The sequence below is a fragment of the Zosterops lateralis genome (assembly GCF_965231275.1).
Source record: "Zosterops lateralis genome assembly, chromosome: 17".
Lineage (NCBI taxonomy): Eukaryota > Metazoa > Chordata > Aves > Passeriformes > Zosteropidae > Zosterops > Zosterops lateralis.
In genome coordinates, this window is record NC_139777.1 from 12490795 (window position 1) to 12503851 (window position 13057).

Consider the following 13057-nt stretch of genomic DNA (forward strand, 5'->3'; position numbering starts at 1 on the left):
AAATTTGTTATCTTTCCACATGGTTACGTTGACTTTATGCTCTGTTTTTGTTGCACCTATAAATCCCTACAAATCATGCAAAACTGCTGCTGTGATTTATTGTTTTGCACTCTGACATAGCTACTGATGGAAAATATTAATATTGTAACTAGAAGTATGTGTGGATTATTTAATAATGATGTACTGTCATTAGCTTTTATGGTACGTTTGATCTGCAATAATGGCTGTGAGGCTGTGATTGCTGCACAAACACATTTCTTTTATCCCGGAATAAGTAAGTACCCAATGACTTTACAGGTGCTGCATAAATCAGATTTCTGTACCTTTTGCCCATATTCATGTGCTGTTTGGCTTTGCTCTTTTAGATCTGTTTTTTCAAGTGTGGATTCCCCAGCCAAGGTCAGCTCCATGGAAAAGACACTTCTTCTCAAGAGCAAAGAGCTCCAAGACGCCCAGGACAAGTGTCACAAGGTATTTATTTATGCGGTTGGCCACACCCATTGCTCCAGGAATCTGCAACCACTGTATGTCCAGGGATCTGTCAGATGCTGCTGATCATCCAGACTCGTGGTGGGCAAAGTGCTTTTCCTTCAGAGAGGTGGCTTCCTGTCCAGTACAAAGGGAGATGAATTTAGGCCATGCTGTTGCTGTAGATACTTTTAACTTAACAAGAAGCGGCTCTGGATTTTAAACAGTGCTTTTCTCAGCGTGCCACAGACGACTGCTTCTTCCTGCAGGCCCTGCCTCTTCATCAGACACACATTACAGCAGTACTGTTCTGAGGGCTCTTCCTCACTCATCAGCTCCTGCTTATATAACTGTTGTCACGTCACTGCTTATGGTGAACGTCTTGTAACTGTTGCTGTGCTCCAATAAAGGGAACCTGGTGGAGTCTTTTAACACTTACTGCTTGTTTTGAGACTTTTATGAGAGTTCCATTACTTTTCTCCCTGCTCGGTTCTGGATTTGGCCATTTGCTCCTGACAAGGAGATGGGGGGAAACCATCTTCTGGTCCAGCATGGATTTGGGATAAGGTTAAAGTGACCCATCTCTGCAAGTCAGGTGAAAAATGATTGTGTCTTCTTTGCTAACTGGGGTTCGAAGAATGACTGAATATGAACAAGCAGCTTGAATGAATGGGGTGACTTAGACTTACTACTTTGTCCTTAAGAAGAACTGTGCATTCCTGGAGCAGAGACAATGGTATCGGAATTTAAACACCATTTGGAGAAACATAGCTAGAAGTCTCTTGGAGACAAATTCCTTACAAAGAGAGCTCTGAAAGTAGCAGTTAACAAAGCTTCTGAAGCCCCCCTTTATAACCTCTTGATATTTATTGCAGATGGAGCAGGAAATGACGCGGTTGCACCGGAGAGTGTCAGAGGTGGAGGCTGTACTTAGCCAAAAGGAGGTGGAACTGAAAGCCTCTGAGACCCAGCGATCCCTCCTGGAGCAGGACCTGGCCACCTATATCACAGAATGCAGTGTGAGCCCTTACACCAGTCCTTTCAGCTTTGAAGGCCTGAAATCTGGTGGTCTTTGTCTTTCTCTTCCATCATGCTTTCAGTGGGGTACTTGATGGAGAGAAAATACTATGTGAGAGGCTATCTGTTGAACATGGAGCCCTGAAGTGTTTGCAAAAGCTTGATTGGTAGTTTTATTCAGATGTTGTTTCATGGTCATGTGCTTAGATCATGCAGGAGTGACTACTGTCCTGGTCTTGCTGAAACTCTTTGTGATGTTTGTCTCACTGGCTGTGCTAGAACATGCCTGGATTGTGCTTCTTGAAGGTCTCTTAGCCGGAAGAGGATGGGGCCTAATCAGTGCCTAGACAGAAATCTTCAAGAACAAATAGGATTAGGAAGCAGTGGTGTTGCCTCCATCTGTGGTGTCCTGAGTTCAGACTGATCCCATTCCCCAGCACAGTGTCAGGGAGCCTCTAGGACAGGTGCTATTTTTCAGGTAGAATATAAAAATGAGGCTGTAAAACCGTGTCTTCAAGGATCATTTTTCATGAGAGCTGGAATGTCTGCCCAGTTGTCACTGGCAATATTCCAGTGAGGATATTTTCATTCTAGTTGATAGTCTCTGTATTTTCAGTTAGATACACAATTATGTTTCCTCTCTTGTACCAAGAACAAAAATGCAGCTAATACTCTGTTCCAGAGAATTAAAAACCATTTCTGATGTCTTGGTTTGTTGGGAAGAACATCTTAAAATGGGGCCAAGTGATTTTCCTATACTGAATGCTGCTAGGTAAAGAAATAAAATTCAGTTTGTATCTTTCTGTTGATGAATAACACTCAGTTAGTTAATAGGAGCACCACTCCACTGGTGACTCCAAATTTGGAGGTAAGGCACGTGCTGAGATGTAGACTCAGCTCTTCTGTTCCTTATAGAAATTTAACAATGATTAAAGCATCTGACTCACTTAACAGCAACAAGAAAAATGTAAGTAACATGAAGTTGAAGGATTGTATCTAGGTTGTGAATTAATAGTGCTGGATAAAATATAGATAAATGCTGTCAATAATGGATGCCTTTTGTGATCTGTGTTGGTTTCTGTCTGTAAACCTGATATGAGGAAGTGGAGATTTGAACTAAGATTTAAGTTGAGTAAACAGTGTTGGTAAAATGGGCTGCTTCTGTTCAGATAGGAGCAGCTCTGGCCATGAATTTCATTAGGGTTCCATCATTGGTGCCTCCATTTTTTTTGATGCCTCACTGCAGTCAAAGAGGCATTTGTGTAACTAAAGATCTTCATTATACAACCATTTGAGAAACCAAAGCCTGTGTATTGAACATTTTACTTTCTGCAGAGCTTAAAGCGCAGCCTGGAGCAGGCACGGATGGAGGTGTCTCAGGAAGATGATAAGGCACTACAGCTACTTCATGATATCAGAGAGCAAAGCCGAAAACTGCAAGAGATCAAAGAACAGGTATTCCTGCTTCTTTGGGGAGCAGGGTGGCTGCCCACAAATAGGCATTCTTGGCATATTCTAGCCCTGGTGCCAGGATTGCGCTCGGTGTTGATAGGCTGTGATAACTCCCAAGCTGTGTGATTTCACAGGGGTTCCTGAACAATACAGCAAGTGACAAAATTCCACTTGTGTGTTCTGCAAGTAAGCACAAACTCCAAACTTCACGTTTTTCTTTTCTTAGACCTGAAAGTACTTTGTCTATACACTCAGTTTAGGAGAAAGTTGCAATGCTTTAGTAACATGTTGCACTAGAAATGACCTATCCATTTTAAATGGTTAAGGTATGGAAATTCCACAAGTTAATGAATCTTCACATGGGAGAGAACTGAGCTAACCTGAATTTTGTGGGTTATTTTAATTTTTTTTTAATTTATCTTACAATTTAAAATGCTTATGGCATTTCAAAATAGAATGTGTGTTGCCTAACTTTTCCTGGTTCATTCTGTTTGCAAAGGTGAAATTATTTTCTTTTCCACCCAAAGAATGTTGAAAATTTATTAATTTGCATAGTTGCTCATAACAAAAAGAGTCAAAATTAAATGAAAACGTTGTGACAAATATGGCCATTTCAAGGGACAACCCATTCACTTTTATGAATTAACAGCAACATACAGCATTGAGAAAAAGAAATTGAAATTTGCTATAGCATTCAAACAATTCTTTGTGATTATATGTTGGTTTTCATCTTCAAAGCACTTTACAAACATTAACTGACTCATTTCAAAGTCTCTGAGACAAGGAAGCCCAAAAACCTTAGTAATAATTCTCCAGACATGAGTAGCTGTTATGTAAAAAGTAATGAAATGCAAACCCAACCCTCTGGATGTAGCTGGCCTCCACAGACTTCCCTAGCATTCTTCTGGGTGGTTGTTTTATGTAATACAAGGGATTTAAAGCTCCCTGCTCTCTCTTCTGGTGCTTTGCTAGCAAAGTTGCTTTAAATACTGAAATGGGGAACATTTTTGATGATTTTAAATATCCGTGGATTCTTAGGCAGTGCAGACACATGTAACAGAGGAAACATAATGCAAGTAATTTTTAATCAAACGCTTTGTCCCAGAATCTCTTAATTTGGCTTGTGAAGACTCACAATGACATAAAGAGGCTGCTTAGTTCAACAAATGAATCCTGCAGACTTTCATGTTGTGGTGGCCTTCTGAGCTCCCTGAAACACAAGTGTAAGAACGTGGCAACCAAAAAATGCTGAGAGATTTGTGCTGACTTATATGAGCAGGTGGATCTTGGCCATTAAAGGTTTGACCCATGATTTTTAAGTCAGAGGGAACTGGGAATTGGAAGAGCCCCTTTGAGTTTTGCTGTTGGAAACCTGAGGCTTGAGAGACAATGAGTCAAATCAACAGCAAATCAGAATCTTCAAAGCCCAATAATTAGGCATTTGTTATTTTCAGGGTGAAGCTGTAGGTTCAACTTAACCTCAGGTACTTGGATAGAAGAACATGGTGGGTTTGTGGGGTTTTTTGTTTGCTTGGGATGTGTGTTTGGTTTTCGTTTTGTTTTGGTTTTTTTTTTGTTTTAACTAAACCTGTGCTCTAGTTGTTATTTGATGAAGAACTGCACTAACAAACTTGCAACAAATCTGAATCTGTATTTTTTTGAAAGCCCCACTCATTTCTGTGTAGCTCCCTGATGTGATTTGCTTCAGGTACATGCCCTGAACTTGTCTAGTAATCTGTGCTTAAATACCTCTTGGTATTTTAAAACTCTGACCAACGCATATCTCAGACATTTGTTCTGTGTCGCCTTGAGTGGTGTGGCCTGTTCCTCTGACCTGATCTTACTCAAAGACAGTCTTGCAAATGTGATGAAACAAGAAAACCTGAAGTATTACTAATTATTGCCTCTTCTTTCTTCTTTTCTCCTTCCCCATTCTCCTCCCTTCCCAATTGCTCATTGTCACAGTGGCAACTATTGTCATACCTGTAATTCTTTGGTCAGGTGTTTGCTGATAGAAAAGCCCAGTATTTTAGGAAGTCTAAACAAATTATGATTTCTGGGCAGAACACTTATTCCTTCATACCATTCTGTCTTTTTTGTTCAGAAATGTATTGGTATGAAAAGAATATTTGAGTTAATACATGCTTTGTTATTAGAAAAAAGCTCTAATTCTTTCCAGAAAGAAAATAATATCATCCTTCCATAGGAGACAAACTGGAAAGAGTAGGGCCCTGTCTGGCTTACAAAGTGAAGAACCAATTTTGGGATTATAAGCCATTCCTTGCTCCCTGTAAGGGACAGTAAAGCAGTCTGCTAAAGGCCTGGCTTCTTTCAATATCTGCATAAGCTCTCCATGCTGGAGAATGAGGGGCTGCCATCAGGGTCAGTGCTCATGCAGTCACTCGTCGAGCTGAAGGCAGCTGCCTGTCTGGAGGGAGCGATGACAAACCTGATTCTGTCACGAGACAGTTACTCTTCTGAATATGGGGGTAGTCAGGCATACTGTAAGATATTAAAATGGAAAGAAAGATAGACTCCCCCACTGTCAGCCCTTCACAATCTTTGTTCTGAACTCTTGATGTGCATGTTTTCTACTTCTTCTCACCTTCATAAAAAGTACTTTGATTTTGGAGAGGGCTTTTTGGTATGGGTGTTTTTTGGGTTTTTTTTTTTTGCTTTAGAGTAATTTTATGAAATGCATACTTACAGGACCTAGTAAATGTTAAACACAATTAAATTCTTTTCTTCCAATGCAGATATGTGAAGCAATCTCTCAAGCTAGTCTCAGTTTGAGTTCCCAGTCTCATTGAGATAGTCAATTCAAATGTTCTTTTCTTTTCCTACCTTCCCCATCCAAATGCCCTGTCTTGCAGTCTCCTACATGGGGAGTCTTTATATCTGCCTGTATAAGCAAATATTCTATGAGCAATGTGAGTTTTAGATAGTTTTTCTAAGATATTTGATTTTAGGTTGTCTCCCATAGTGAGCAATATGATCCTTTTTAACTCTGTTAGGAGAAAGTAGCTGATGGCTGCAAGCCAGTGTGTGCTATCCCTCTGCTTCTCCTTCTTTCCTTTTACCCAAACTGTGCAGATCTGTGGTAACTGTCATGTTATCAGCCTGAGAAAATAGATCTTGAGGGAGCATCTGGGCATTTAGTAGAGACATCAACTCAAAGGCACATTTCTGTTTCAGAAATTAGAAATGTAAGTAATTTTTATCATTTGTATGTATATGTTCCTGCACTCTCAAAAAGTCGATGTTTTGACTTTGAGGTATTGAGTTGAAAGATTGAGTTGGCAAGATTCAAACCAGAACACCATGGATGTTTTTTTATTTAGTTTTTACTGTTTCATTTTGTACTTTACCTTTCTTCTACATGCTCTTAAATGCATCTGTTGCCTGCAGTCAGTATTCTGGAATCTGCTGCTCCAGGCATTTACCCCTGTTGCCTCTAAACTGTAATCCCTTCTCCTTCCCTTCCACCCCAACTACAGGAATACCAAGCTCAAGTAGAAGAGATGAGGCTGATGATGAATCAGCTAGAGGAGGATCTGATCTCAGCTCGCAGGCGCAGCGATCTCTACGAGTCGGAGTTGAGGGAGTCCCGCCTGGCAGCTGAGGAATTCAAACGTAAAGCTGCCGAATGCCACAACAAACTGCAAAAGGTAGTTTAGGCTTCATGGGAGAGGGGGCTGGAAGCTTGCTGGAGTATCTGGTGCTGTTTGACACATGCACACACAAGTTGTGGGTGTGCCCTTCAAAGATTAGCGTGGTTCGTATAACTAACACAACGTGTTTTTCATGATGTGACTTATATTTTGTGTAATTGCAAGAGGTACTGACTGGAGAGAAGCCTAGCTTTTCCTGAGATTTTCATGTATTTTATATTTAAGTTACAGGTTAAAGATCAAGGAAAAAATGAGGCAGGAGAGTTGTATTCCAAACTGGAAAAGGTATGTTACTTCAGTGTCCTAGATTTTGCTTCCTGGGTGTTTCATTTTATGTACAGAAACCAAGAAAGTCTTTGGCTAGTCAGTGGCATGAATGGCCTCACAGCCCCCACTCCCTTTCATGTGTTTGAAGACATCTTGATGTGATTCACTGTTCTCTCTGATTTGATATAAAGCTGTCTCTGGATAACCTGTTCCTAAAGGATTATGTTGAGAAGCCAGGCAAAGACAGGCTGTTATGTGTCATCTGAGTTTGGAGTAAGGCTGGGGATACATCAGGGTTTTCTTTACTCAGAAAGAACAGCAAATAAAAAGCAAAAAGAATTCTGAGTGTTCTCACACTGAACAATCTCCTTGGTAGCCAAAATATTATATCAACTGGAAGTTAGCAAAATGGGAATGGATTTGCCAAGGAGTCTTTTGGTGTGTTGGAATTACAAGGGGGAAACCAAGATTTTTGGGAAGTGACTTAAGACACATATGGTATCATAAGCAAAAGAGCATCTTCTCCTCTTTGGTTTTGACTCTTTCCCTCTATCTTTTTTTATCTAACTATAGATCAATACAGAGCAGCAGGCCAAAATCCAGGAGCTGCAGGAAAAGCTGACAAAGGTAATAACTGGGTGGTGAAAGTGAATGTTTCACAAGATTTCCCGGTGAAACCTTAATGAAGAGGAGGGATGCACTTTGTTTTACCCTCAAAAATAGAATTAGTCATAGCTTGGGGGATGATAAGGAAAAGGGGGTGGGAACTGGTATCTGAAATCACTGGTGCTCTCAGTATGCTTTTGGCTCTTAAGACATGTCAACAGTGTTTATTTTTACAAATGAAGCTGAGTCAGAACTGGAGTAGTGTAGAGAAATTCTCATTTAAAGGCCTGTTTGGGTATGCCCTGGACACTGCACTGGTCCCTTGCTTCTGAAGAGTTCAGCTGGTTTTAGCTCCCTAGTAAAACACATGTTGGACTTGCTTTAGTCTCCCAGTGTACTCTGCTTTAATCACTTGACAGTTCAGTTCTTCACAGGTTCTTCACAGTAAAAATGTTGAATGAAAAGGATTCACAACAGAATTATAACACCTTATCAATGTCTCCTGAAAGTAGTGCAGAATATCTAAGATTTGCTGTCATGGTCAGTCTGGCACCTGAGGTGTCACTGTAAGAACAGTCAGGGAACTTCTTTTATTGGAATCCTTCAGCAGGAAAGAAAGGGGTTGTCATAATCCCCTGACTGAGCTTTTCAAACTTGGCACCTGCTGAGAGAGGGCTATTTCAAGGGTTAATGATCATGAACATGGAGGCCAAAACTACATAGAAGTAATATTTCTAATATTTCAAAACAGTCATGTTTTAATCCCCTATCTCCTTTTCTACCTGCATTAATGCCAAGGAATTATCTGTGGGCCAACAGGTTATTCTCCTTGTCCTTTAGTAAGAGTATTTTGTGAATTCTTTTAAAGAACTTGGGACGCATTTAGGGATAGACATAAATTTCAGGATGCAGAGCCAAGTAACTTGCAGTATAGCAAGACAAACGTGTATCCTAAATTTTAAATTTTTTTTGTGAAATTGAAGTCAAAATTATGTAGCAGAAGTTAAAATTTGGACTCCTGCACATGTTAATTTAAACTGTTAAACCAAAGGTTCTGTAGTGGTTTTATTGAGAATGTTGACCATCTTGAAGTTCTGAACCTTTCACACAGCAAATTTTTGTGTGTGCTTTTCATATAATATCTCTGTTTTCTTCTCTCTTGACCTTCAGGCTGTAAAAGCCAGCTCAGAGGCAACAGAGCTCCTGCAGAATATCCGTCAGGCAAAGGAGAGAGCTGAAAAGGAGTTGGAGAAACTGCAGAACAGGGAAGATTCTAATGAAAGCATGAAGAAAAAATTGCTTGAAGCGGAGGTGAGTGCAGAGTGTCTGTCTAGAGTCAATTAGTTATTGGGATGTGTCTTAGTTTAGGAACCCTCACCTGGGTGGCTCTGAGCAGCAGGTATTCCTGTAGTAATTCTTCAGGGGAAATAGCTGTTAGACATTAATCTATTTTTAATTAAAAAACATATTTGTTTGAGGAAAACAGAGATTTTATTTTCAGTGAGGAGTCAATAAGGACATGTGGTTAGCCTGGGGGATTTGGGCTGAGATGAAGATTCAAAAAATGAAAGCCAGCCGTATATTGACTGCTTCAGCCTGTTTTCTCTAGAAACTACTCCTTGCTTTGTGCTAATGCAGAGTTGAGTGGCCAAAACAGCAGCTCATTTTTGCTCTGCAGGAACGGCGCCATTCTCTGGAGAATCAAGTGAAGAGATTGGAGACTGTGGAACGGAGAGAAAACCGCCTAAAAGAAGATATTCAAACTAAATCTCAACAGATTCAACAGATGGCAGAAAAAATTCTGGTGAGCAGAGGTGAAAATGAAACTTAGAGGGTAAGAGTTTGTAAGAAAGGGGTATGGAATAATCAGAAGATATCAAATTGCATTGAATAAGGTGGAAATTGTTGAATAAAGGGATTTTTTTTCTTGTACCAGTCATACTGGAGAAAGCTTAAGCATTCAAATACTATTTGCACCTCTAGTTACAAACTCACTCCTGTGCCTTTAGTGTTAATAGTGCTTCAAAAGTGGAGTCATCTCAGTGGGAAAACTTTTCACTCAACACAGGAATATTTAAATTCTTTACCTAGTGATTGTTTCAGAGGTAAAACATTCTGAGGGCGGATTACTGCAACAACAAAAACATCTCTCTTTTAAGTAAATTGCAGAGGAATTTAGAGGTCAGATCTATTAGAAATGCTTACATTTTGCAGCAGAGAGAAATTAGTCATCCAAACTGTTCATCTCCAAAGATATTTGTTAGGAAACCATTTGCACCCACATAACTTCTCTGTTGGCAATTTCTTGTTTCTCTCCTGGTTAAAACTATTAAGGCAAGTTAGTAAGTATGTCAGTCTCTAGTGGATCAAGAGCAAAGGGTGTTTCTAATAACTTTGCTTCCCTGGGACAGAAAGCATAATTTAATAATGGAATAATTAAATTTATATTGCCTTCCTCATGAATTTTCTCTGTGTGTTGCCAATATGACAAGGAAAAAAAGGATTACATTTTACTGGTAGTAATCCCAAGATGAGACACACCTGAGGAAGGCCAAATGGAAATGTAAAAATAAACATATTTGGCATCAACAGATGACCTAGGCTTGTTCTGGGTGTATAGACTTTAGCATCAGAATGCTGAGCACTCTCAAGAAAAGGTAGAATCAGTTCTTTAGTAGTGCTGTTCCTTTCAAATTGTTTTGATAGCAGGAGTGCATGGTAAGTGGGAGACTATGGTTGTGCTGGGCACAGAGCCAACTTTATGTTTAGAAATAGTGTAAAACTTCGAATTGTTTCATAAGCCTCTCTTGTGTATTTGGGGATTGTTCCTTGGTTTTGATTATGTTCTCTGTGGAGGAGAAAGTGGAAGGGAAGGCAGAAATATCGACTAATTGTTTTACACCAAGAGATATGTTTAGCTCTTCTTATAGATAGTTTCCATGGAGTCCTGACAGAACGTTGGAGAGGTACAAAAGTATTTTATTAAAAAAAAGTCAAACAGGCATTGAAGAAATAATCCTACAGAGTCTTTCCTAGTCCCTTGCAACTGATCTGGGAGCACAGGGTACTGGTATTTTTTTCCTCCACTCCTACCCTGTACCTTCCCTCAAGTTTTCTCTTCAAACATTTTTGACTTTTCCTGCTATAGAGAGGTAAGAGTTGAAGATACAGAGTTGCATATAATAAGGAGGAAATTGTTGAATAAAGGCATGGTTTTCATGTACACTCATGTAGCAGTACCTGAGAAGTACCTGCTCATCTGTCTGTATAGAACTGATGAAGAAGTAAGAAACAAGTTAGAGAAGATACTTCTGCTTGCCTGAAAGTGCAGATCATTGCTGTGATGCCAATAACAAAGCCAGTGCTACATAGAGAATACTGAGTGAGAGCAGGAATGGTAAGAGATTACCTTTTTAAGCCCACACTGGCTGTTAAGTGCCACTGCAGGAACTGGTGAAGCTTCTGCTACAATATGAGCAGTCTGATGCTGGGAGCTTTGAAGCTGCTGCTGATCTGGTTGTCTGATTCTCTGCCAGGACCTGAAACGTGTGGGTTTCTGGGGGAGGTGAGTTGTCCCTCTTGTTGCTGGGAGACATATTTCAATTGCAAAAAGCAGCAATCTCCATTCCATGCAGGAGTGTCAGGGACTAGGCACTGTTGATGACCTACTTTTGGTGAACCTCCTCTTTGATTCTCACTTCTGGAAAAGGAGGTCTATTGCAATTACTGGAGCAAAAAAACCTTCAAGATGAGGAAGATAGGAAAAAGCATATCAGAATACTATGAGAAGTACTAAAACACACACAACTATCAGGAAATTCTCCTGTGCTATGCAGTAATGAGGGCAGACAGGAGAATGCAAGATGCACCTCATCACCTGAACCTGTCTATGCACAAGAGTCAGCCCAGTGGTAGTGAATGACAAACCTGGACCTGCTCCTGTTCCGAGGAAATGTTGGAATGGCAAATATGACAATAAATGAGCACAGAGTTGTAAGCTTGGTTCTTGAGAGGCATCCTATTGAAAGGTGATTGGAGATAGACCCCAAATAATATAGTCAGACTGCAGAAATAGCTAATTTCTGAAATGCAAATTATTTAAGTCCTTCCTGTGCATGGCTGAAACTACCTGATGTGAAATAAAGAGGCTAGGAAGATTCTGCTATGTTCCACCACATATATTGCATCCTGCACTTTTCATTTTTGAAGCCATTTATAAATAGCATTCCTGACAACATTTGTCCAAGGAATACAGCAAAGTAAATGCTATTCCCCCTCTGAATGCAGAATGAAAAGCACAGACAGCAGTACCCCGTTATTGAGGTTTGCTGTAAGAAAACAAGTGAGAGACCTTGTTAAAAATAGATCTGAACTTCCTGTGATGCCACTGCAGCTATAAAATGTTTATAACTATGTGTTTTCACCAAATGTCCTTGGCCTATCTTTGGGTATATTTTACTAGGAGATGGAGATTCTTACCATGGAAGTAGAAATATTTGTCCTTAGCAGTGTTCCCACTCTGCAGTAGATGGGTCAGCAGCAATATTTAAAGTTGATAATGTTCAGGTCTCATAATGCCTTATTTTTTTCACCATGACAGCCCTGGACTTGGGATTTTTATAGGGTGAAGCCTTAAAAAAGAGAATGACTGTTTGGTACCTGTGTAACACATACTCACAGCACCTACCATTTCCTTGTGTCTGAATATGAATTTTTGCTGCTTTTAGGAGCTGGAGGAAAAGCACCGTGAGGCTCAGATCGCAGCACAACATCTGGAGCTGCAGCTGAAACAGAAGGAGCAATTCTATGAGGAGAAACTCAAAGTAAAAATATCTTATCTTCCTACAAGCTTTAGTGGGTAGAATGAGTTCAGGGAAAAACAGTTGCCTTTAGGCTCTGATTGCTTTGTCTTGTGAGTTGCCTTCTTGTTACCATTGCTGCAATTTTGAGGGTGCTTAGTGAAATCTAAATCAGTTTTCTCCTATTTTTTTCTGCCATTGTACCTTATTTGGGTGTGGCACTGGATTAGGAGAGGTAGCATTTGAAGCCAGAACTATAGGAAGGCATTTGTTGGTTGTAATTTGACTTCTGCTGACTAAATAATACATAGTTAATGCTGTTGGATCTCACACCCTGAAGAAGGTTTCAGTTCCCCCTGATTTTCTATGAGTGTTCACTCAGCCTACCTGCAAGTTTTAAATGCAGCAAATAGTAGACCATTTCTGAAATTCCATCTTGGAGCTGGAACATCTGCCAAGAAGCCACAGAAACCACCCACTTTGTTTTTGTCTTTTCCAGAGTAGCATTAACAAACAGTTAGAAATAGACACCATCTAAAATTAGGAAAAACAAGCTGGCAAATAGGAATATGCACTGGTAAGGATTTTTCTAAAGAACTTGCAGTATGACAGCCAGTAAATGCATTTTGTAAGAATCTTTGCTAAGAACAAATTATTCTCAGTAGAAACAGTCTTTATCTTGTACATTTATCTAGTACTTTAATTCTACATTTTTGCTTAAATGTGAGAGGATATGGTATTTAAGATGAGAGAAGAAATTTCTCTGGGAGAAATATG

General features: G+C 39.8%; 1 protein-coding gene across 2 annotated transcripts in view; it reads left to right on the forward strand.

The window, feature by feature from the left end:
- The window catches only part of CIT (citron rho-interacting serine/threonine kinase), a gene marked incomplete at its 5' end in the record, with an annotated part of 67535 nt that overhangs the window by 21143 nt on the left and 33335 nt on the right, over positions 1-13057 (forward strand). The window contains 9 exons of one of the 2 annotated variants that reach the window (XM_083873573.1): positions 366-471; positions 1344-1487; positions 2821-2940; positions 6435-6605; positions 6840-6893; positions 7449-7502; positions 8652-8792; positions 9160-9285; positions 12209-12304. In XM_083873573.1, the coding sequence (XP_083729699.1) occupies positions 366-471; positions 1344-1487; positions 2821-2940; positions 6435-6605; positions 6840-6893; positions 7449-7502; positions 8652-8792; positions 9160-9285; positions 12209-12304 (1012 nt within the window). The remainder of the gene's footprint in view (positions 1-365; positions 472-1343; positions 1488-2820; positions 2941-6434; positions 6606-6839; positions 6894-7448; positions 7503-8651; positions 8793-9159; positions 9286-12208; positions 12305-13057) is intronic. The other variant, XM_083873574.1, reaches the window with a different exon arrangement.